The following is a 24,616-nucleotide window of genomic DNA, read 5'->3' on the forward strand; positions in this document are numbered from 1 at the left end:
TCAACTGTTTTGGGTTTCCAATTTGAGCGAAAAAGAGGAGGTTTTGTGATCTGTTTTAAATTTTAGTAAAAAACCCACTAAAACGACATCGTTTTGAGGGTGAGATTTTGTTTTTTTTTCAATAGTTCGCGATTTATTCTCGAATAATTCGTGAATTATACAAGAAGCTTTATTATACGAAAATTATACGATAGATTTTATAAAATACGTATACGTACGTTTTATACACGAATTATACAGTTGTCCGTATAATTCGCGTCTAATACGCGTTTTTACTAACTAGGTTTTGGATTAGGATTAGGATTAGGGTTAGGATTGTCTCAGCAAGAATTATGATTTTGATATTAACTGATCAACTGTCTTTGTCTCTTTGTATAGATTATATGAGTTTTCATTATCTGAATTTATACAAATACAAATATCAAACCAGATACACTTGCAAAAGGACCACACTTGATGCTATCTTTATCTTAATCCAATTTTTTGCTCAAAATAATTACCTGTGGTTTTAGTTTAAATAGTGTCTTAATTCTAATACATGATGCTTAAAAGCTGAAAAGAGTTTATAAGACTCAATATCGGGTTATATCCAATAATATTATATTAATAACATGAATTACTAATAAATTCGTTCAAAAATGTAATTCTCTCTTATATACATATTTTACCTATAAATAATTAATTTATGGTTAAATTAAAATAGTACAGTTTATTTATTTGATTGACGAATGAATAATGAGTTATATATGATAACAATATCATTAGAAAAAAAAAAAAAAAAAAAAAAAAAAAAAAAAAAGTTAAGTATTTGATAAATTTTCTTTTTTCTTTTTTTATGGTCGAGTCGGAGCCAATTCACAAATATGATTGGTCAAGATGGGCGCAAGATAGGTTGAGGGTAGGGACCCAACTCTTCAACCACATCCTCGACCTTGGCGGATCACCCGTCCCCATCCCACCCACTAATTCCCCGTATGATTTTGATGCTTTTTTTTCTCCAAATGGTTATAGAACTTAGTGGATCAAATGTCCATCCCTAAGATCGGTGGTATTAAGTGAAATTCGAACACAAGACCAGGTTTTGCCATCCGACACAAGCCAAGTGAAGTATTTGATCATTTTTAACCTTTTTTTCTACCTAAACGTTTTGATCACTCAAAAGTTATTGAAGAAGGTATCAAAATTGAAGAAAAAAATAAAGAAAGAAAAAGATTTTAATCCAAAAAAAAAAAAAAAACATTTATAAATCCAAAAATGAGTTTTCGATAAACAAACATGTTACACGACTTCGTTGTTACGTGTAACATGATCCTTATGTTTTGTCTGATTCTCCACAGAATCAACACCTTCTAAATACCCTTTTCACGTTTCAATTTCTGTATTTTTTTGGCTCTCTGATTTAAGTCTGACTCACGGAGTGAGTGAGTTGAAGTTCACAAACAAACGAAGAACATGGGGCTTCTTCAACTCAACTTCACTTCTCCTTCTCTTTCACTCTTTCCAAAACCTCATCCATCTCTCACCAAATCTGGTATCCATTTAAACGAGGATTCTGTACTTTGTGTGTGTCATAACATGTTTGATTTTTATTGAATTTGGTGTTGTTTCAGGCCATAAAAAGCAAATCTTTGGCTTTCCAAGGAAGGCAAAAATTGCGCCATCCAGGATTAGTTGTTCTGCAAAGCTTGATAATGTAAGTGGGATTACTTGATTTTGAGTAGTTTTATCGAAATTAGAAGCGTATATGCAAAGTGGGTTTGGCTTGTTTAATTCTCTTGATAATGGGGTTTTGCTACAATACCAGCCCAGTAACGTTACGCGTACAATGTTTTGGTTACCTTAAACAATTTAACATATAACCAAAATGTGTAATATTGTAAAAAAATAAGCAGATAATACTTACTGAATTATGTTTTTTATATTGAGTAACTTTGGTTGTGTTGTTCTGTGACAGAGTTCTGTTGTCGTGAAAAAGAAAAGTGTCTCAGTTGTTCTTTTGGCTGGAGGGAAGGGCAAGAGAATGGGTGTAAGTCTCATCTTGTTTGAATTTTTATTCTTGTATTGCACGAAGAAAAGGGTGTTTTAGCATTCGATATATCATCGGAATATTCCATTGTCGTTTGATTTATTATTGCATATGTCAATTTAATGCTCATATTATTTTCATTTGTTTACTTCTTTTAATATGTTAAATCTTGTTTGAATTCAAAGGTCATATTCAATAATTGTTTCCTCTTAAGTTGTTTGGAAATTGCATGTTTATAAGTTGTTATTTTCATGCAAATTCTTTGTTTAATTGGATTAGATATGTAAGATGGTTGGTTATAGCAACCAACAAAGGATAATTTATCTATTAAGTCAGAGTTATTAGGTCAATGCAATTTGACATAAATTTGGACAATTTGACTCTTCATAAAGTAATCATGATGATGCAATGCAGATAGCTTTAAGCTTTCACAGGACCTTACTTAATAAGTTGTTGTTCCACTTTCTGGATTCATTTCTTTTTTCTTTGTCGCAAAAGTTTACCCAACAAAATTTATGTATGCTATTGGTATCAAGAGTGCACATTTATGTGTCAAGTGTTATCTCTTTGTTTAATTGATTGTTATTTTCTGTATTCATGCATTAACGTTTTGGTATCTCTATATGTATATTCTTAATGTTGGTGTTTTGCACAACCAGTATGCATATGCATATTATAGGCTCAAGTTTTCCATTTACTTCATTATCTATAGTTCTCTGTTTTCTTCTTCCAGATGATGGTTTTGTTATGTTTGTTCAAATAGGCGAACATGCCAAAGCAGTATCTACCACTCTTGGGCCAACCTATTGCATTGTATAGGTAAATAGCAATAAATTGAACCAACTATACAACATTATTGCATTTGCTGGACCATGTATCTTTGCATTAGCTACTTTTACTTGCAAGACTTGGTAACCAAATATCTGGCAATCATAAAACAGGCCAACAAATTATATTCGATTCATGGTTCAAGAGGTCACAATTGGAAGATCTATTTTGATTAGAAAACAGATAAATGTTGTATGGCCTGTAGATAGAACATTCAATTGATGCATTATTCTTATACCACTTGATTACAGTAAATTATCTGTTGGTTATAGTTAATATGAAGAATCAAATATTATGTGAGAGGTGTCCTTACTGGGACCACAGACATTGGGATCTGACATAGAAGTGGCATTACTTTGTTACGTCAGTGTTCCCAATTTTATTAGGTGAAGTCTAGGATATGTTGTTCATTTGATGCTGAAACTAATACATGCTTTATTTTTCTTTTTCTGTCTAGTTTCTATACTTTCTCACACATGCCTGAAGTGAAGGAAATTGTTGTAGTTTGTGATCCATCCTACCAAGATATCTTTGAAGGTTTCATCTCTGTCTGTCTGTCTATCTTTCTCTCTCTCTATCTCATTGTGTGTGTGTGTGTGTGTGTGTGTGTGTGTATACTCCCACTTGAGCACACTGCACTCATCTGTGTATGCATGCTCAGACAAGTTTGTATTCCTCTCTGTAACATTGCTTTGAATTTGTAGCAGTACTGCAGGAGATGTATAAACTAATGTGTTCATTTTGTTCTTAGACTCCAAAGAAAATATCAGTGTAGACCTTAAATTCTCACTGCCTGGGAAGGAGAGGCAGGATTCTGTATACAGTGGATTTCAGGTGCATGAATTATGCTCATTGATTAAGAAAAGTTTGTTTTGGTCATAATATGTACTTGCTTTTTCGGTTGCCTTGTGGACCAATTTCCATGATCATATTATCGTACCATTGTACCTTATCTATTTATTTTTTTCCTTTACTCGATGGCTTGCTGTGCTATTAGTGACTGATATACACAGTATTATTCTTGATGATAAAATATGCTCAAACCAAAATATGATACTTTTGTTTCCAGGCAATTGATTCGAATTCTGAGCTTGTTTGTATCCATGATTCTGCAAGACCTCTGGTAACATCTGGTGATGTAGAAAAGGTATGAATTGGAAAACTTTGTGCTACAAGGGCTTTAGTTGTTTATTAATTTTACATTTTATATGCTGAATTTATAGTCATTGATGATAATCACTGTCCATTTACAATTCTAGTAGCGAGGGATGTTAAAAAATGGAAAAAAGAGATGGTTATGTTGGACTGGACAACGGGTTGTTACTATTTCATCTTTGTTCCTTAGGACTTTCTGTGTAAGAGGCTTATTGTGTTCAACTGCTTATTAGGTCCTTAAGGATGGATGGCTGATTGGAGCAGCTGCGCTTGGTGTTCCTTCCAAAGCTACAATTAAAGAGGTAGATATAAGTCTTGCATTCTTGTTGATGTCACAATATTTTTGGGGCCGCCAGGAAGTTTGGATGGTTGATGCCACACTCTTGTTGTTCGCTCTTTTCGGCAAGGGATTTTCGTTGTCATATTCAGGACTTCTGTAGATATTCAAACACCACGGTTTTCTTTTTGTTCTGATTTAAGTGAAATTGCAAATCTGCTAGACAAGAAATTCTTTTCTTTTCCTTTAGCCCTGTGATATACCATCATAAAAGCAGTTGCATATTCTATAGGATGTACTGTCAGCTAGATTGATCTTCTTTGATACATAATTTTGTAATACAGTATAATGTTTAAACTTTCTTGATTCATTGTTATTATAGATAAAAAATTTATATCCTGGCCCATGCGCAGGCAAACAGTGAATCATTTGTAGTCAGAACCCTTGACCGGAAAACACTTTGGGAAATGCAAACGCCTCAGGTTTGCTGTTGAAAGAAATAATATATTATTCATATTCTTGTTACACACTTCATCATTCACTGTATCCAATATGTCTTTGTGGTAACTTCTGTTAAGTCTTTATGTGCAGGTGATTAAACCTGAATTGCTTAAAAAAGGTTTTGAACTTGTTAATAGGTACTAATGATTCTTGGTTTCCCTGTTCAGACTGCTAGTGTTTAACTCGTTTCATTAAATTTATACCTAGAAATAATAGTTATAAATGGAAGTTTATGAATTCTATAATCACATCCTAAACTAAAATAAGTTCTTAGAATTTCTACTTAATTACAGCGAAGGTCTTGAAGTTACCGATGATGTGTCAATCGTAGAGCATCTTAAACATCCTGTATACATCACTGAAGGATCTTACACAAACATCAAGGAAGGGGGAGCTCTATTCTATATATTAGTTTCCAAAACATGTATCAATTCACACTATGCATGAAAAAAGTAATCACATTGATTTTGTGTTTCTGGCATGCAGGTTACAACCCCCGATGATTTGTTACTTGCAGAGAGAATCTTGAATATGAGGTTGGAGCCTGCAAATAAAGTTTAGTTCATTCTCTATCTTTTTGTATTCACGTTTCCATTCAGTTTGAACTACATATTAGAATAATTTTGAATCCGTAAGCCTTGTATTAGGATACATATGTGCAAAATTCTCCCTTGGCAAGCATAGAGAAAGATGTAGTAAGACGATGAAAAGAAGGGAAATAAGGAGAGAAAAGATTCATGCAAAAGTTTGAATATTAATGCAAATCCACTTTCAGCACTTCTAGTCTTGCAGATCATTTCATTGAACATACACTTCATCCTTCTGTTTTTCTTTTGAGGGTCAAAAGTCCATCCAACCAACAGCACCATATAAAGTGAGTAAATCCATTGGGTAATTCCAGGAAACTCTGAAGTACAACTATTTGTACCACGTCATCCATTCAATATAGTCAGGATCCCAATAAGGACGGGGTATACAATCAATGTAATAGTAACACAAAATGAATTGTACGTATCATTTTAGTAATATACACATGTAAGCATAGCTGTTAAATGTAATGAAACCAAAAAATTCAACTTCTAGTCACTGTTTTAAAAGCCGGACCGGACCGTCCGATTCGACTGGTTCGATTGGGACCCGGTCTTAACTCTGGTGACTGGATGAATAGTGTCAATCCGCTGGTCCGACCGGCCTAGGGCTTAAACCGGTTCACCAACTAGCAAATCTAATCCCTAAAAAACCAATTCCTAAACTTAATTTGCTTCATTTCGTTCTTCTCTTCTCCAAACCGCAAACTGCAGCTTCCATTTTCATCTCCAAAGTGCAGCATCCTCTTTCATCGTGACTTTGGCAATACCGACACCACGCGAGTAGGGAGAACGAACTAGGAAGGAGATCAAACTCATCAAGGTCAGTTTTTCTTTAAGTTCAAAGACTGGTAGAGTAACAAGCAAAGAAACAAACACCAGAACACCCATCCAACATCAATAGCTTTTTGGATTTTTCTTTGTGCTGATGCCTGGGTATGTTCCCCTCTTGGTTAAGAGTTTTCTGTTTGGGTATGCTGGTTGTATTGGCTTTTCCCCTCAGCTTCTTCTTCTTTTGCGTGTCTGGAGTCTTCAATTCTGTAGCTCTCTGCTCTAGATTCATGCAATTGTGGTGTTGATCTTTGCGTTTGTTGGGGGCTGCAATTCTTTGCGGATTTTTGCCGTTGTGGTGCCAAGCTCTCTGCTGTTGGAAGTCTGCAATTGTGGCTTTAGGATTCCTTCGGTTTGGAGTTGCAACCCTTTGTTGGAGTTTGCTTTTGTGGTGCTGGTGTTGGGCTCTTTTTTGGGGGCTTTGTTGTTTGTGTATAGCATGTGCAGTTTTTTTTTGTTCTCCTGAAGTCCTCCAAAGGTCTTGTGCTGCCATCTTTTTGGTATAGACCTCTTTGAGGTTAGTTTAGGTGGCTGTTTTGGATTGTAAATTCGTGTCTTTCTTCTTGTTTTTTCTTCTATTTAATTTAATTTCCTAACTTTATATTGAATAATAAAAATGGATTTAAAATTTCCAGGTTCATCTTTTATTTCTTATCTGAGCATGATATCAGTATGCTGATGTCATCGGTCCAACCAACTGGTCCAATCGATTGACCCAAGACCCGGTCGTCTTGCCGGGTCTCTCATCGGGTCAATTTTTAAAACAGTGCTTCTAGTGTCCCATAAAGAGATCTAAGCAACAAGAGCTAGATAAGCATCCTAAGTATTACAAGTCTGCATGAGCAGTGAGCAGTCTGATGGGAACCTCTGTCAATTTAAAACAAACCCAACCACAAAATAGTCCAAAATGCAAAATATGGCAATCCAATTCTAGAATTAAAATTGTATTGTATTGATCAAATAGAAATGAGATTTTAACAAAACAAAATAGAAATAGTAACAAGCCAAAAGAATAGATAATTCCCAGTAGTTTGAGGAGCTAGGGACCTCCCTTAATGACCCTTTGAAAATATGCCTCTCCTTCCCTAAAGTCCCCTCCCTTTATATACTAATCCCTTAACTAGAATATTCCTCCCACTAACAACTTGATTCCCCAACACGCGAATATTTCCCAACCAACTCCCACAAGCACACATGTCCACTCACACACCCAGCACCCTACTGCCCTTTATATTGATAGACTTTATTAATGGGAGGTCTCATCACAGTCCCTTATCATCCCAAAGAATGCAACTCAGCACCACCCTTTCAAAGCAAAGCACCCCAAATGCCCCAACAAAGTAAAGTTCCCATTTGTATATTCAACTTAACCCCACATTTCTTTTATTCATTGCACAAGTATTGGCTGGAGCTAAAGAAATGCAGAAGTCCAACCACATAAGCTTTTCATTTCTTGAAGAATGACTTAACTAGAATACACAGAAAATTATTATATATAGGTAATGAAACAAGAAGGCCTTTTGACTCCAAACTATTGAAACTTTCCATTTATCTTCTAAGTCTGCTCTCACTTTTCTTTCCCTTTGCACACTCACCAAATAATGAAAATCGCCCACCTTTGCGTGCTCGAACAGGGGTTCCTTTGACCTATTAATTCACAAACAGCAATAACACATTCTGCAAGCTATTCAAAGTACTAAGAAGGAGGGAATGAAAAAAAAAAAGGAGGGAATTATGGGGATAGGGATAGCTTACCTTTCCCCTCTTATAAGGTTTGCCATTATTCCAACAGAAAAGCCCACTGCAACCTCCAGCTGCTGAGCCTGATTCATATCCCCTAAAAGAAACACCAGGATTTAGCGTAAACTGAATACAGCCTAAATGAAAAACCCGCGACTATTATCTTTCGATACAAGTTAATTTTTTTTCTTAAATTCTAAAGAAAAAGACCATGCCATATTATTTAGAGTTTATGAACACAAGAAACAATTATTTTGGATGACATTATTAAGAATTTTTTTCTAAAACTTAAATGTGCTTCTCCCAAGGCTATTAAGCATTTGGGAGAAATTATTACCATACATGGAACACTAATCCACGGTGTTATGCAATAATCTAACAGAAAGAAGCAAGAATGCAGAACTAAACTTAAACTAGATATTGGAAACAAACTAGCAAGTAGTTCAACAAGTTTTCAAGGAAGCTAACTGTGGTCAATTTCTAGACTTACGTCATTCGAATCATTTGAGGCCTATAGGAGTTTGTAGAGGATAGCAAAAAACGTAAGAATACAATTAGTATATAGAACAGTGAAATACTTACAGGCTCTCTTTGCTGAAATTGCCCATAAAGCTGCTATCATGCAATAAGCTTGGCGACATAGGGTAATGATCACTCCTTTTACCATTCTGGTCCTTTTGAAGCACTCTTTCATCTTCAAGCTTCAATGCTTTGAGTTCCTGATTTAGTTCATCTTCCCATTGCTGTGACGGCAATCCTGATGAAAGAATGGATTCTATATGATTTTGTTGATAGATACCCTCCTGAGGCAGTACTTGATTCTTCTCAGGTCTCAAATGACTCAATGATCCAGGTGTGCCTTTCTCTGCAGTCTGTAACCAAGCGGTTTCTAACCTCTGCTCACGGATAATGGATTCTATTCTCTGCATTGGAATCTCCGGCCTCCTCTCCTTTGTACAACTAAGTTCACAATTGCCCCCAGCCAGAAACTCCAATGATCCACCAGTAGATTGAAAATTTCCAGCTTGAAATGGAGAACAATTAGAATAATCTTCTGATCCTTTAAGTTTACCTTCCAACTCATTAAAACTTCCTCTCGATAATTTGCGGGGCATCGGTTGTGAGTCCGAATCAGAATAGTTGTCGTTTGCATTTGAACAAATTGCCTTTCTTTCTCTCTCAACTGCTACCGCTTTTTGTGTCTGCTTCAGACCTTTTGGTAGATCACTCAAAATTCCACCATTTATAGAAACCTCACCATCTGGCAAAAGGACTATTCTAACCTCTACATTTCGTCTCAGAACAATTTCGATTGAATTGGTAATGCTGCTCAAAAATCTTTCTACTCTAGATTTAATATCCCTGTTTCCAAACGCAACGAAGGCAACTAAAACACCTGCAAGGAGAACCATTAAGAGGGAATCAGAAATGGATAAAGATATGAAATGTACAAATGACAAAAAAATCTTTTGAAAGTCAGATGTGTAAATCCTTGCAAACAATTGCAGCCCGAGTGTTTTATTAAACTTTGGGGACCATAAATATTGTCCTTCAAGATTAATTTCTTGTACAACACTATCTGCAGTTTTGCTGATTTGAACTATGTGAAGCATTATATGACAGTTAAAAGTTGCATTTAAACAATAAATAAGAGTTGGCGATATTACAATTGATAAAGCAGTGTACACCATGGCTCATGTTACTCTACAAATTAGAAGCCATATTAGTTGAAATTTTACACTTAATAATCGTGAGATCCCATCTTCATTTACAAAAAGAATTGAAAACGATGGGAAAAACCTAAAGGGTATTACTCCAGATAGTAAGCTTGATGACAAGTTTTCTTTACAGGGAACGGTAAACAATACAGAGGTGATATTTTAGCCAGAACCCATCTTTAATTCAGTTATCTACAGAACTAAAATAAATTGGTAGATAGTGACTGCATAGACAACAGAACTACAATGCTTTCACCAATATATAAAATCTTTAGCCCAAAGGCATATCTTTTCATCAAAATTTCCTGGAAGCACCTAGGCGGCTACTTGAGGTTCAAGAGAAATGGGTTTAATTAAAATAAAAAGAGTATGGATACATACATACATCTACATATTAAATTCTTTTGCATTTTTGTAATTTAATCTCACTGGAATAGTTATGGGCTTACCATCGACTTCAGAGATAGACAAAAGCTTTCCATGGGCCCACAATAGCTGCTTCAGTGTCTTTGAGTGGCACCTTTCGATACACTTAGCCCAGATAACTCCAAGCTTTTCTGAATTTCTGCATGTAATAATATTATTGCCAACTGTACTATTATCATTTGAAGCAGCCAAGGCACCACTGTCCTTCAATTGGCTATGTGATGGCTTGGAATAAGAATTATGATCATCAATCCGTGATAATAATTCCCCTTGATGGATGCGATTTCCATTTAATAGTTCTTGCACAGAAGCAGGAGAAGCTGAACCACAATGCATATATTGAGCACCACCTGATTTCCGCTGGTAAACAGTAGCTTCTCTTGAAGTGCTTGATGGATCTTCCTCAGTTGTTTTAGAGCTCTGCCTCCTGCTGCTACCCGACAGAGAGAGTTCTGGAGAAGGCACTGAACCAAGCTGCAATAAAGTTGCTGTGAACCATGTCGAGCGTTCACTTGAAACCCTTAGCTGTTTCTCAGCCTCTGAAAGAAGCTTCAGAGCATGCTTTAACCTCTCCAACTCCGCTTCAGTTACTGGAAAATGACGCCAACCATTCAAATCAGAACTATACGGATGTACAGGCATTAGAATAGAGACAAGTTAGCAAACTCAAGGAGTTCCCAAAAAGGATGAAATGAGGAGAGATCATTATCTTTTTCTCCAAGATTCACAAATGGACTATCACATAAAAGTTTGGAGAAACCTCAATTGAGTTGAGAATGAAAGAACCTTCAGCAGCACTAAAATATAAATCTAACTTTGCAGCAGGGCATGACTCTTTAATGTTGGTGGTTTAAATTACATCAGAAATGCCGTGTTCCAATTGAGGCTAAATCAAAAAAAGAAAAGAAAATAGTGTAGCACAGATGGAAGGTGGGTACTGTTAATACAATATATAAAATCATAGCCAACAATCCAAGGTTCTAAAAGCAATGTTGATGAACACTAGATTTTAAGCTTAATTGACTACAAGTCCATGAAAATTATTAAGGAAGATATACATTTAGGCAAATTGTTATAACTTAAAACTCACCTTCTAAAGTTATTTACAGACACAAAACAATATGGTTTGCCAGTATCTGAGTCCCTAAAAGTTTAGACCCTATTAATAAGGAATCAAATGTTTCTCCTTGTCTGAACGCAGGTTATCAATTTATGACATTAATGATATCCTGTTGTTCATGGTGATTCCATATTACCTTACATAAATTGTTTTAAATGCCATCTCAAACGCAACAGATTGATCCTATTAGAGAATGAATTAGCTATCTCTTGAGAGCTTGTCCTCTATCAGAAACAAAAGTAAAATAGCTAAAGTGGATGATACTCACAACTCCTTCCACCAATGTTGTAAGTTCCAGCAATGATATCCATTATAAGGCTGGCCAGTTGAGACATCAAAACCATTGGATCGACCCCAGAGTCCATCAACTCTCTGGCTCTTTTTACCGTTTCAGCAGTGTCAGATGACATTGCCAATTCCAAAAGTTCCAGTAACTTCTCATCTGAAACAACCCCGACCTGTAGAGAAGACAACAGATTACTAAGTTCAAACCATTTAAATGTACAACTAAATGACTACGAAAAGAAAAGCATTTTTATACATTAGAGTTGCTTTTATTTTTCTCATAAATAGTTATTGTTTCTTCAACTGATGAAATAGTTATTGTTTCTTCAACTGATCTTTTTGCAGAAAAGTTAAAAACAAAAACTGAAGCAAAACGTGTCAAAAGAGGAATGTTGAGAAACTCACAAGTTCGTTTACAAGAGATGTAGTTATTCTTTTTCCCAGCAAACTCAGCTGGTCTAACATTGTTTCTGCATCTCGAAGAGAACCATCAGCATTCAAAGCAATCAAATTCAATGCGTCCAATTCAACATCCAGATTCTCTTCAGCAGAAATTTTCCTCAACCTGGTTACAATGTCACCATCTTTTATTTTGTTGAAAAGGTACTTCTGACACCGTGATTGTATGGTTCGGGGCACATTGTCAATATCAGTTGTTATGAATATGAACACAACTCGCTGTGGTGGTTCTTCAAGAAATTTGAGAAATGCCAGCCATGTCTTAGAGGGCAACAAGTGACACTCATCAATAACAAAAACCCTATACCGTGAAGAGGCCAATGGGGGCTCAATTGACAGGTTTTTCAAAAGGAACCTAACTCTATCAATTCCTTTCTTATTAGTGCCATCAACTTCAAAGAAATCCCTGCTTTTTCCAGAGATGAAATCTGTGCATTCTCTACAGAACCCACATGGCTTTGTTTCTTCAGTAGCCAGACAATTTAGAGCTGCAGCAAAGATCTTAGCTGTTGATGTTTTCCCAGTCCCTCGAGGACCTTGAAATAGATAAACAGGAGCAATTCTTCCCCTTAAAACAGCATTTGCAAGCGATTGAACCACAATACTCTGTCCAATCAATTCATCAAAGAACATTGGCTTATATTTCTGGCTCAGACTCCTTATGTTTTCCAGTGTACCATCCTCTTCTCCTCCTCCATTTAGGGCCACAATCTCAAGCCCATCTTGACTCCTACAGCTTGATGACCACCTCCTTCCATCCAGTCTACTTAATGCTTCCAAATCCAGCTCCCCATAGTTCATTGAGAGCTCGTCATCACTATGCCCAGTTCCTATGGATGACCCTGCTCTCCTATCACCACTGTTGGTAAGTAATGGCAGAATACCTTGAGCGCTTCTAGAAGCCATTCTCCGTTTATTAGAAATGGATGACAAACGTCTTCTTCCATGATACATACTCTGACTCCCACAGAATATGCTACTCCCTTTCCTCCGTAAAGTATCTGAAAGGGAAGGAGAGCAACAACTCCCACAGACCCCTCTATGTTTCGGCGTCCTCTTAGACCAATAGCAGGGAATCCCACATCCTTGACGACCCGGAAAATCCAAATGATCATCCACTTCATCATCATTATCATTCAATGATGCTGTTGTGGCATCCCAAGATCCAATAGCGCTTGGATTTCGATTAACATACCTACTATAAGAACTAGTTGACAATGCAGGTGTACTATAAGAATAAGAAGAGTCTTCTCTCCTGCTACTTCTCAAAAATTTAGATGATGAATGTGACCAATTCTTATGCTTAAGTTTTAAAAGAAATGGGGAAGCCCCCGAATATTTATATTTACGTAAGTCTTCCGAATTACAATAGTCTTCAGTATCATCAGATTGCTCAACAGATTCATCCCTGCCTAAACCTAATGCCATTGAAGGATGATCTGCTCGCAGTCTTGAATTAGAATTAACTGAATTCCTAGCAAGAACAAGTTGTTTTTTATGATATCTAGATAAAGAATCTAAATGGGAATTAGTTATCTTACTCTTCCTCTTAGCTCCCATAGCTCTTCTCATAGATGGAGTTGCCAAAGAGACAAGATTTACATCTCTACACCTGAAAATCATTGAAGAATACCTCTTATCGCCCAAATAAGTGTCACTCTTTGAATCAATGCCGCCACCACCACCACCACCATTTCTTGCATCACTCAAACTATCATCAAAACTCTCAATAACTGAAGAAGACCCTTCATCCTCATCGTCCTCATCAACATCATCTTCTTCTTCATCATTTCTTGCAATTACACTTGTTTCACTTGAGGACTTGTGATTCTTCCAATTATACAGAAACACCTTCTTCTCTCTCCCACTCCCATTCACATTCACATTGGTGTTTTCATCAACCAATTGCTTGTTGTTCTTCCAACCAGAAGAACCAGACCCCGAAGCTGCTGCTACTGCTGCTGCTATAGATCTGGATGAACTCAATGGTGACTTCCAAGATGAAGTTGTCCCCGGATCACGCAAAACCCTGGATGCTTTCTTTATTTGAGTCAGCTCTCTCCTCAACTGAATCCTGCCTCTCATTTCAGCCATTCTTAATCTCAAACCAACAAAAGATCAAAAACTACCCACTAACCAAAACTCACCTCACAACAATACCCACATTCCCATTTCATCAATCAGACACACAAAATCATTCAAAATTGAAACTTTAATCAAGAACAAGCAGAGACATTTATTGAGTTTAAAAGGTTTGTTCAGATGGGAAGCAAAGACTCTTTTCACAGATTCAGATTAAGAGTCTGCGGAGAAACTGACACAGTGGGGCTCAACTCAAGTAATATTTTCTTCTTCACACACTCACTGACTCATTAGGGTTTTTTTTTTTTTTTTTTTTTTTCGAGGGGGTGGGGGGGTTTGGATTTTACTTTTTGAGTTGGCGCCTCAAATCAAAGAGCTTTGAAAGTTGAATCTTTGAGCGTAAAAATGTGTTCTTTGTATTTTCTTTTGGAACATAACAAGGTGAAAAAGGTGAGGAAACTCTCAAGTTGATCCTGCTTTTTATGTGTTTTGTCTTGGGATTTACTTTTTTTTTTACTACACACTTCATACTCATGTTCTGTCTTTTGTCTCTTTTTATTACATTGAGGAGTGATTTATGGACAAATTTTACATATAATTTGCATAAATCTTACTATTTTGTAAAATATTATATTCGTCCCAACTTTATATCATAGTTTAATTAATTCAATCCAAATCATATAGTGTAATGTTATCTCTTTTCTTAACAATTAGATCCATCAATCAACGTTACGTCTCGATTACTAAATTGAATCAATCCAATTTGTATGAAGTAATGCAATATGATCCATACAAGTACACCACTAATAGATCATAATCAATCCAACCTATGTACAATAAGGTATTTCGATCTATGGATGGTAAATTAAGAATTAAAAATAGTTTGGTTTAGAATAAGATACAATATAGTTGAAGCTAATATTCTTGAACAAGATTATCAAAGTATCTTTAAATAAAGATAAAGATTTGGTAATATCAAGCCAGTTGTCACCTTAATTAATATCTATTTATTTAGTATCTTAAATTATTAATGAAGAATGATATTATTATTAAAGTATTTACTATATGTATTTATTAATATCTATTTTTTTATTTTTTAAATAATTATTTTAATTTAGAAAATGAGTTCATTTTGAATTTAAAGTTGAAAAGTGATTGTTTGCATGTTAATTATTCCTTATTATAAGTACCAAGTCTCTCAATTTCACACAAAGTCAATAGACTTCAGGTATGTTTATTACTTTAAGTAAATGCATTGTCAAATTTGGGTACAAAAATTGCCTTTTCTCAACCAATATTGTTGAACTAATTTAATGAAAAAAAAATCTAGATGCTAAACTAGTTAGGGAAATGACCAAAAAGGTGAAATAATAGGTGGGAGAGTTAATATAAGAAGAAGAATCCCAACTATCCCAATCATAAATTTCATAAATTTACGATTTCGAGAAGATATTGACTAGCTCATTTTTGTCTAATATATTTCTAAAAATAATTCGGTGAATGATGTTTGTGTGAAACCCAGAAGCGAATCAAGGTAGATGTAACCTAAGATAAACAATATCTCCTTAACTGAGCTCAGATTATTACAGTTTCCCTCCAGTCAAATTTTCAAGCTAAAGGGTCATCAAAAATTTTGATAGAGGCCAAATGAATGTCTTATAATGAAAGAATGAGTCGTAAATTCAAACATCTTATTTTTAAATTGAATCATTGTGATTGTACATATCTAAAATTTATGTTTTAAGTGATTAATTGTTTTCTTGTGAAGGATTTTAGGGTTTATAGTAATGTCAATTGAATAAGTTGCCATTGAAAATGACTTCACAATCACAATCACAATCACAATCACAAATAGACAATTGATTCATAGGTCAAACTTTGATGGTAAGTCACCAAATTTCTGTCTACTTTACTATTGTGAAAAACAGAGAACTGATTGTTATTATTATTATTGATAAATTATATATCAATATATAGAAAAATAAAGAACTAATCTAGGAAACAAATAATCTAATCTAGGAAATGAATAATCTAACTTCCTATTTCACATATTTGTTCTTAATATATATTTATTACAATCATAATATCATATTATAGATTTATACACTTAATCATGCAATATCTATTAGATTTTGCATGATTATCTACAGCACTCCCCCTCAAGATAGAGCATAGACATTAATCATGTCAAGCTTGTTACAAATATAATCAATCTGAACCTCATTCAAAGCTTTAGTGAAAGCATCTCCTAATTGCTCTCCAGTCTTCACATATCCTGTAGAGATTAAACCTTGCTATATTTTCTCACGAATGAAATAACAGTCAATTTCAATGTGCTTAGTTCGTTCATGAAATATAGGATTAGAAGCAATATGAAGAGCGGGTTGGTTATTACACCACAATTTCGCCGACAAAGAGGTCATAAGACCAACTTCAGTCAAAAACTGATATATCCATATTACTTCACACACAGACTAGACCATAGCCCTATATTCCGATTCTACACTAGACTGAGACGCAACAATTTGTTTCTTACTTTTCCATGAGACCAAATTTCCACTAACAAAAACACAGTAGCCCGTAGTGGATCTCCTATCTATCTTGGAACCCGCCTAATCTGCATCAGAGAAGCAGTCAATATTATTATGTCCATGATTTTCGAACAAAATAGCACGTCCTGGAGCTCCTTTCAGATAACATAGAATCTGCTCTAACGCTACCCAATGGTCAACCGTAGGAGAAGACATGAATTGACTTACTACACTGACAGAGTACGTAATATCAGGACGAGTGACTGTTAGATAGTTCAACTTTTCCAACCAGTCTTCTATACCTCTCAGGATCTTCAAACAGGTCATCATCTTTGGTAAGTTGCAAATTAGGAAACATTGGCATACTGTATGGCTTAGCTCCCAATTTTCCTGTCTCGGTTAATAAGTCAAGTACATATTTCCTTTGAGAGAGGAAGATGTCTTTCTTGCTCCTTGTTACCTCAACCCCCAAAAAATACTTCAACACTCCTAAATCGTTTGTATGAAACTGGGTGTGAAGAAATGACTTAAGTAATGAAATCCCTACAGTGTCACTCCCAGTGATGATAATGTCGTCAACATATATGACAAGAAGAATAATGCCAACTGCCGATTGTTTGTAAAAGATTGAGTGATCAGACTTGCTCTTTGTCATTCTGAACTTTTCAACTACCTGACTGAACTTTCCAAACCAAGCACGAGGAATCTGTTTCAAACCATACAATGATTTGCGAAGATGAAAAATTTCTCATACTCCCATGAGCAACAAACCCGTGTGGTTGCTCCATATAGACTTCTTCCTGAAGGTCACCATATAAAAAGGCATTTTTGATGTCCAACTAATGTAATGGCCAAGAATGAGTAGTCGCCATAGAGATAAATAAGTGAACATAAGTCAATTTAGCCACAGGGGAAAAATGTCAGAATAATTCACTCCATAAGTTTGAGCATAGCCTTTAGCTACAAGACGAGCTTTAAGCCTAGCCACTGACCCATTAGGATTTACTTTAACAGCAAACACTCATTTGCATCCAATAGGTCTCTTTCCAGTAGGTAAATCAACCAAGGTCCAAGTACCATTAACATGTAAAGCCATCATCTCTTCTATCATAGCATCATGTCAGGCAGGATGAGATAAGGCTTCATGAACAGTTGCAGAAAGGGAGACAATCTAGTGATGCCACAAAAGAACAAGAAGAAGATGATATGTGATCATAAAAACAAATGAAAAGATAGGATAAGTACACTGATGTTTACCTTTCCGAAGAAAAATAGGAAGATCAAGATCATTCAAGGTTGGATCCAAAGACGAAGTGTCTTGTGCAGGACATGAATTCTGAAGGTCTTCCTAACGAGGAACACAAGTATCTGGATCACTGGAGACTGGATCTGATGACGAAGGGACTTGTACATAAGGTTCTTGTCGACGAGAATAGACAATGCGAATTGGAGGTAGTGGACGGACAGGAAGTGGTGCCGGAGGAGGAACAGTAGGTGGGGAAGCCTCAGGTGTAGGAGTAGCCGGTAGGGATGTGGCAGTGTAGATTAGTAAGTCATCGTCCTCCCCCTGACTTGTATAGGTAGACAAAGTAGGAAAAAAAAAAGATGTTTTTTAAGAAAGTGACATCAGGTGACACCAAATATCTATTAAGACTAGGACAATAACATCGATATCCTTTCTGAAGGCGAGAGTAACCTAGAAAAACACATTTAAGAGATTTGGGATCTAATTTGGTTACCTGAGGTCAAACATTACGAACAAAACAATTACTACCAATTATATTTGGTGTAATAGGAAACAAAGGCTTAAACGGGAAGAGGACACTGTAAGGAGTGGATCCATTCAGAATAGATGAAGGCATGCGGTTAATTAAAAAACAAGTCGTGGAAACTTCATCGGCCCAAAACTGTTTAGGAACTTGCATTTGAAATAATAGGGCTCAGACGGTTTCAAGAAGGTGCCTATTTTTCCTCTCGGCTACTCTATTTTGGGACTGTGTGTCAACACAAGAGGATTGATGAAGAATGTCATGTTGACTCATATAAGACGGAAAAGAACTCAAAAAATATTTTTTGGCATTATCGCTTCTTAATGCCTAGACAAAAGTATTAAATTAAGTTTTAACTTCAACACAAAAGGCACAAAAATGAGAAAGAACGATTTTTCATTAAATAAAGCCAAGTTACACGAGCGTTGTCATCAACAAAGGTAACAAAATATTTAAATCCAGGTTTAGACATAATAGAACACAGACCCCAAACATCTGAATGAATTAATTCAAAAGGGACACTAGCCCGTTTATTGACTCTTGGACTTGAAGGAAGACGGTGGTGTTTGGCAAATTGACATGACTCACAATCTAACATAGATAAATTATTAAACTGAGGACATAGTTTCTTTAACAATGGTAAAGAAGAATGTTCTAACCGACAATGCACCTCAAAAGAGGTCGAAATACTGGAACATGCAATGATTCTAGGCACCTGTGTGTCAAGGATGTAGAGCCATTCAGATTCATGTCCTTTACCAATAATCTGCCTCATCGTAAGATCCTGAAATAGGCAATGATCAGGGAAAAATGAGACGCAACATTTAAGAGCACGAGTGAGTTTACTCACAGAAATTAAATTAAAAGCAAACTGTGGTAGACTCAATACAAAGGATAGGAAAATTAACGGAGTAGGGTTAATAGACACAGACCCAAGAACACAAGAAGTTGACCCATCTGCTAAAGTAATATTAGACGAGGAATTATGTGACTGATATGTTGAAAAAAGACGAGGATTACCTGTCATATGATCTGTGGCACCAGAATCAATGACCCATTTAGAGGATAAGGAAATAAGATATGTATTTGGTTTGCCTGACTCGGCAAGAGCAGAAATGGAAGTAGATGAAGACTTCAATGATTCTTGATACTGAGAAAACTTGGCAAACTCATCAACTGAAATCATAACCGTCTTCTCAAAAGTATCAGTAGCGGCAACATGAGCTGATTAAGTTTTCTGGGCTTTATTTTGCAACTTTCTACGTGTGCGCTTTGTATGACCGGGTTCATGACAGTAGTAGCACACAATCCCTCCTAACTCTTGACTCCAATTATCATGATTATTCGAACCCCCTCCTTTATTATTGCTCCTGTTATATGAATGTCCGGTGTCATTATTCTGACTTACAAGAGCACTACTCAACTGAACAGATTAAGTGCTTTCTGTACGAAGAACCCTAGTGAATACGTCTTGGAGGGAGGTGATCTTAGAACTAGCGAGAACCTAAGATTTAGCCGATTCAAACTCAGAAATGAGTCCAACTAGGAAACTCATAACCGCCATTTTCTCTTGTTGACCTTGTTGAACTTTCACATCAGCACTCATCGGTAAAAGGATGTTAAGTTCTTCATATATCCTTTTAAAGTCCATAAAATAGGTCATAAGAGACCTATCTTCTTTCTCAGCTTGATAAAAGGCTTCGCATACATCAAAAATACGAGAAACATTCCCTTTCCCAGAATACAACAAATCTAGATAGTCCATCAACTCTTTCACAAATTTACAATGATCAATTAAACCAAGTACGTCACTATTGATAGAGTTCCGTATCTGCAAGAACAGCCGGGCATCCTCTCTCAACCATGTTTGCTTTGAATCGTCTTCAGACGAATCTTTTGTGAGATGATTATCTTTACCAATGCTTCACAGGTAGAGACGAATTGTCTTACTTCAATCAAAATAGTTATCAGACCCATTAAGCTTATGTTCCATAATTTTTGACATTACAAGAACCATATTAGTTATAGGCTTATCAGCCATGGTAAGAAGACGAAAAAATTGATCTCAACACAAATAGCCAACACAACTTACAGACGAAAGTCAACAAACCGACCTCAACACAAATAGCCAACAAAACTCTTCAAAGAACAAAATTTGATACCAACAGAAATCAACAAAACTGATCTGACCTGGCTGAGATACTGAGGAATTGATCACACAGACTTGCCGAAAATATCAAGACGAAGCTAGGAAGGGTGATCGGAGCACTGTCCTTTGTCACACGCACCCCAACGCTCCAGCGCGTGAAGACTGCCGCAGATGAAAAAGGTGGCGTGTGAGACTCACGTGCTGCTCCTCTGGTGACGGGACTTCAAGGAATGGTCGATCGACAAGAGGGGCTTCTTCCTAGGCAGGTGGTGAGGAAAAAAAGGCCATTCTCCAAGGTGACTCATAAATAATGCTCACTTGAGCAAAGAAAAAGAAAACGAAATTGAGAAACAACCTAGAATTGCTCTGATACCATGTGAAAAACAGAGAACTGATTGTTATTATTATTATTGATAAATTATACATCAGTATATAGGAAAATAAAAAACTAATCTAGGAAACAAATAATCTAATCTAGGAAATGAAGAATCTAACTTCCTATTTTACAAATTTGTTCTTAATATATATTTATTACAATCCTAATATCCTATTATAGATTTATACACTTAATCATGTAATATCTGTAAGATTTTGTATGATTATCTACAACAACTACAAAGCATGTGATGAGGAGGGCAACAAAGGGTCTCTCTCTAGGGGTGAACACGGGTAACGGGTAGAATTGAAACTGGAACCTACACAGAACCGACACTGCGCGGGTAGGTTCCAGTTCCATTTTTTCGGAACCGACACTATGCGGTTCTGGTTCCGGTTCTGATTCCTACATGTGAAGGAATCAGAACCAGAATCTAAAAAAAAAAAAGAACCTGCAGCGGGTACCCTGCTTGGAACCTGCAGTGGGTAGCCGGGTACCCTGTTTTGGAACCTGGATTGAAATAAATATATGTGAAGAATAGGGGGTCTATTGTAATTTTACATATAAAAAATTAAAATGGAAAAAGTTAAATTTTTACAATAACCTAAGTAAATAAATATACAATTATACTTATTACTTATAAACTATACCATATAAAAACTTTAATAAATTATAATATATTAATATTAAAGTTTTGATTAATTAAGTGTATAATTAGAATTAAAACAAATTAAAAATATTTTAACATTATTAAAAGAATTATTTTTTAATATAATAGTATATTTGATTGAATAATAATATAATATTTAGTTATTTACTTTAATTATCAAGTTCTAAGTATAGATGTAATAAATTAGTAATTAATTAATTATATAAAATAAATTAATAAACATTAATACATTGCTAGTTAAATGATTACTTAATCAATTATAACATTAAATTATAGTTAAATAATTATTTAATTAATTATAAGTTTATAACATTACATTAGTAATTTAGTATACTACTTAATTAAATAATTAGAAATTTAATTAATTATAACATTACATTATAGATTTATAGTATGATTACTTAATTAATTATAACATTACGTTATAAACATTAGTAATTTACTACATTAGTACATTATTTAATTAAATGATTAGAAATTTAATTAATTATAACATTACATTATAGATTTATAGTATGATTACTTAATTAATTATAACATTACGTTATAAACAAATGGTTACTTAATTAAATGATTACTTAATTAATTATAACATTCTATTATAAACATTAGTACAATACTTAATTAAACGATAAAAAATTTAATTAATTATAATATTATATTAAAGATTTATAGTATGATTACCTAATTCATTATAACATTACATTATAGTATGATCACATAATTAATTATAACATTAAATAATGAAATGATTACCTTAATTAATTATGACATTAATTATAAACATTAGTAATTTATTACATTAGCACAATACCTAATTAATGATTAGAAAATTAATTAATTATAGCATTACATCATAAATTTATAGTATGAATACTTAATTAAAATGAAAAATTAAATAATAATAAAAACTTACATTATATTAAATAATTACTTAATTGATAATAACATTACATTATTTATAATCTTAATTAATTATAACATACATAGTTAATGATTACTTAATTATTTATAATATTCAATTATAAACATTAGTACAATACTTAATTAAATATTAGAAATTTAATTAATTATAATATTAAATTATAGATTTATAATATGATTGTTTAATTAATTGTTTGTGTTTTGGTTTTGATTGAGGAATTTTATGTGAATTGTGATGAATTGATTGAATCAAGTGTTACCTAGAAATTAGGGATTTATGAGTTACATTGGACACAAATGAATGAGTAATCAAAATTTGTTAGGGGTGTTTTATAAACTTAAGTTGTATTTTTGTTTTTTTTAACTAATAGGGGGGTAATTGATTTTTTGTGGTTAATCGGAAAGGAACTGGAACTGCATTTTAGGTTCCAGTTCCTTGAATTTAAGACATGCACTATGTGTTTTGACCGACATTTGTTTGGAAACCTGCACTGCGGTTCTAGTTCGATTCTCCTCGAAAAATGCAGGTACTGGCAGAACCGCTCACCTCTATCTCTCTCTCTATCATGTCTTTGTGAATTAATTTGATTAATTTTTAATCATTTTTCATAAACAAACCTTATAAGATATACCCAAATCAGATCTCTTTCTCTTAGTTTAATTAGATGAACATGCTTTGCCATCTACAAGCAAATGCTTATCACATGCAATCTTTGATTCTTTGGGTCATTATCCATTTGAATTGAATATTTCATTGATTCACAACTTGAGCTTAAGCTTGCCATTACTTGAAGATTTTTTTAATAATTTGAAATAGAAGTTGTGCATTGCTACTATTTAGCACGACAACATTACAACTCAATCAACCAATAAAATTAAGTGTTAACAATAGAGATTAAAGGGTATTGACAATTATGACAATATTTTTGCTACGAACAAAATTGAGAATCTTGAAAATCATATTTTAATGTTATAAGAGAATGAGTCACGTTACTTAATATTTTAGTAGTCGTTTTTTAAAGATTGTTGAGTTAAAAACAAGGACATGATAATATTATATTTCTTTATTAAGGCTCAAGATTGATCATTACCAAATAAGTTAAAACAAAAAATAAAGGAATAGAGTTAAAATAAACAATAAAAACAAAGATAACTATCATTCACAAACTTGTAATTACTCGGATCAAGATATCAGTCGAAAGTCGAAACCCTAAACCTCTAAGAGTAAACCTAAAAATATCTGCACATGACCTTGAGTCCACATATTAATTTACTCTTCAACTAATGCTTAGGGTGGCTATGATAGGCATTTAGGCATTTTGGAAGCTTATATACGTTAGTTTATTAGGTCTTCTTGAGCCCATTCTACCCCCAACTTATTAGCAAATTTTAGACAAGCCATGCAACTTCCCATTTGCAATATTGGTTCCATCCTCAATTTTCTAATAAAAGTTGTAGTGCAACAAGTATACATAACACAAACATATTTGAGGACTTGTCTTCATCTTCTTGTTAGCTTTAATCCAACATTTCATGTTTTGTTAATTAATTAATATGTCTACAAAAAGCTTATTTAAAGAGTATCCAAATGAATGATACTTGCTTGAACCCACAATTCATTTCATTACTATATGATCACATGCATATTTTTGTTATTTTTGTGTTGTAATGAGGTTCCAACAATTTTTAGAAAGAAAATTAATTAATCTATTAGGTCAATCACAGTATGATGTTTCACTTTTGGTATATTAATCATCTTATGAGAAAATGGTATATCAAAATTAACGACGAAAAACATGATAAATTTTAATTTACCATATAATAGGTGGTGCATTAAACATTTATCTCACATTTCTTTTTCTTTTTTGTGCTAATGATTATATGTTTTGGAATGACTTTTTGGGTTGATGGTGTTTTAATCTTTTACATAAATTTAGCAATAGATTGAGGAGAGTCAAAGAGGGTTGATCATAATACCTTATTATAAACCACATGAATGCTTTGTACTTTCAATAGTAGATGTCTAGTTGAATTCTTTTAAGAGCTTTCCCATTGACCCAATTTGGGGCTCTAAAAGGGCTCCATTGTCCCCACAGAACCTAAAGCCTTCTTGGCCCTATTGAGAGAACTACTAAATGTACCACCTACATTTTAATTGCACC

The 24,616-nt window shown here is 34.4% G+C and overlaps 2 protein-coding genes across 2 annotated transcripts; one reads left to right on the top strand and one right to left on the bottom strand.

Moving 5' to 3' along the window:
* The first annotated feature begins 1,231 nt into the window (after nt 1-1,231).
* On the top strand, nt 1,232-5,482 carry LOC116112478 (2-C-methyl-D-erythritol 4-phosphate cytidylyltransferase, chloroplastic-like). Its single transcript, XM_031398613.1, has 12 exons — nt 1,232-1,531; nt 1,611-1,693; nt 1,955-2,026; nt 2,790-2,845; nt 3,312-3,391; nt 3,606-3,688; nt 3,924-4,001; nt 4,243-4,311; nt 4,700-4,768; nt 4,878-4,924; nt 5,081-5,171; nt 5,274-5,482. Exons 1-12 carry the CDS (start codon nt 1,453-1,455, stop codon nt 5,346-5,348), a joined length of 882 nt encoding a protein of 293 aa, XP_031254473.1. The 5' UTR covers nt 1,232-1,452; the 3' UTR covers nt 5,349-5,482.
* Nucleotides 5,483-7,435: 1,953 nt separating this feature from the next.
* Nucleotides 7,436-14,449, bottom strand: LOC116112479 (protein STICHEL-like). Its single transcript, XM_031398614.1, has 6 exons — nt 11,900-14,449; nt 11,478-11,667; nt 10,113-10,679; nt 8,528-9,341; nt 7,961-8,042; nt 7,436-7,852 (listed from the first exon to the last, which is right to left on the bottom strand). The coding sequence occupies exons 1-6, from the start codon at nt 14,045-14,047 to the stop codon at nt 7,754-7,756; spliced, it is 3,900 nt and encodes a 1,299-aa protein (XP_031254474.1). The 5' UTR covers nt 14,048-14,449; the 3' UTR covers nt 7,436-7,753.
* Between the last annotated feature and the right edge of the window lie 10,167 nt (nt 14,450-24,616).

The sequence above is a fragment of the Pistacia vera genome, unplaced genomic scaffold (assembly GCF_008641045.1).
Source record: "Pistacia vera cultivar Batoury unplaced genomic scaffold, PisVer_v2 Contig662, whole genome shotgun sequence".
NCBI lineage: Eukaryota > Viridiplantae > Streptophyta > Magnoliopsida > Sapindales > Anacardiaceae > Pistacia > Pistacia vera.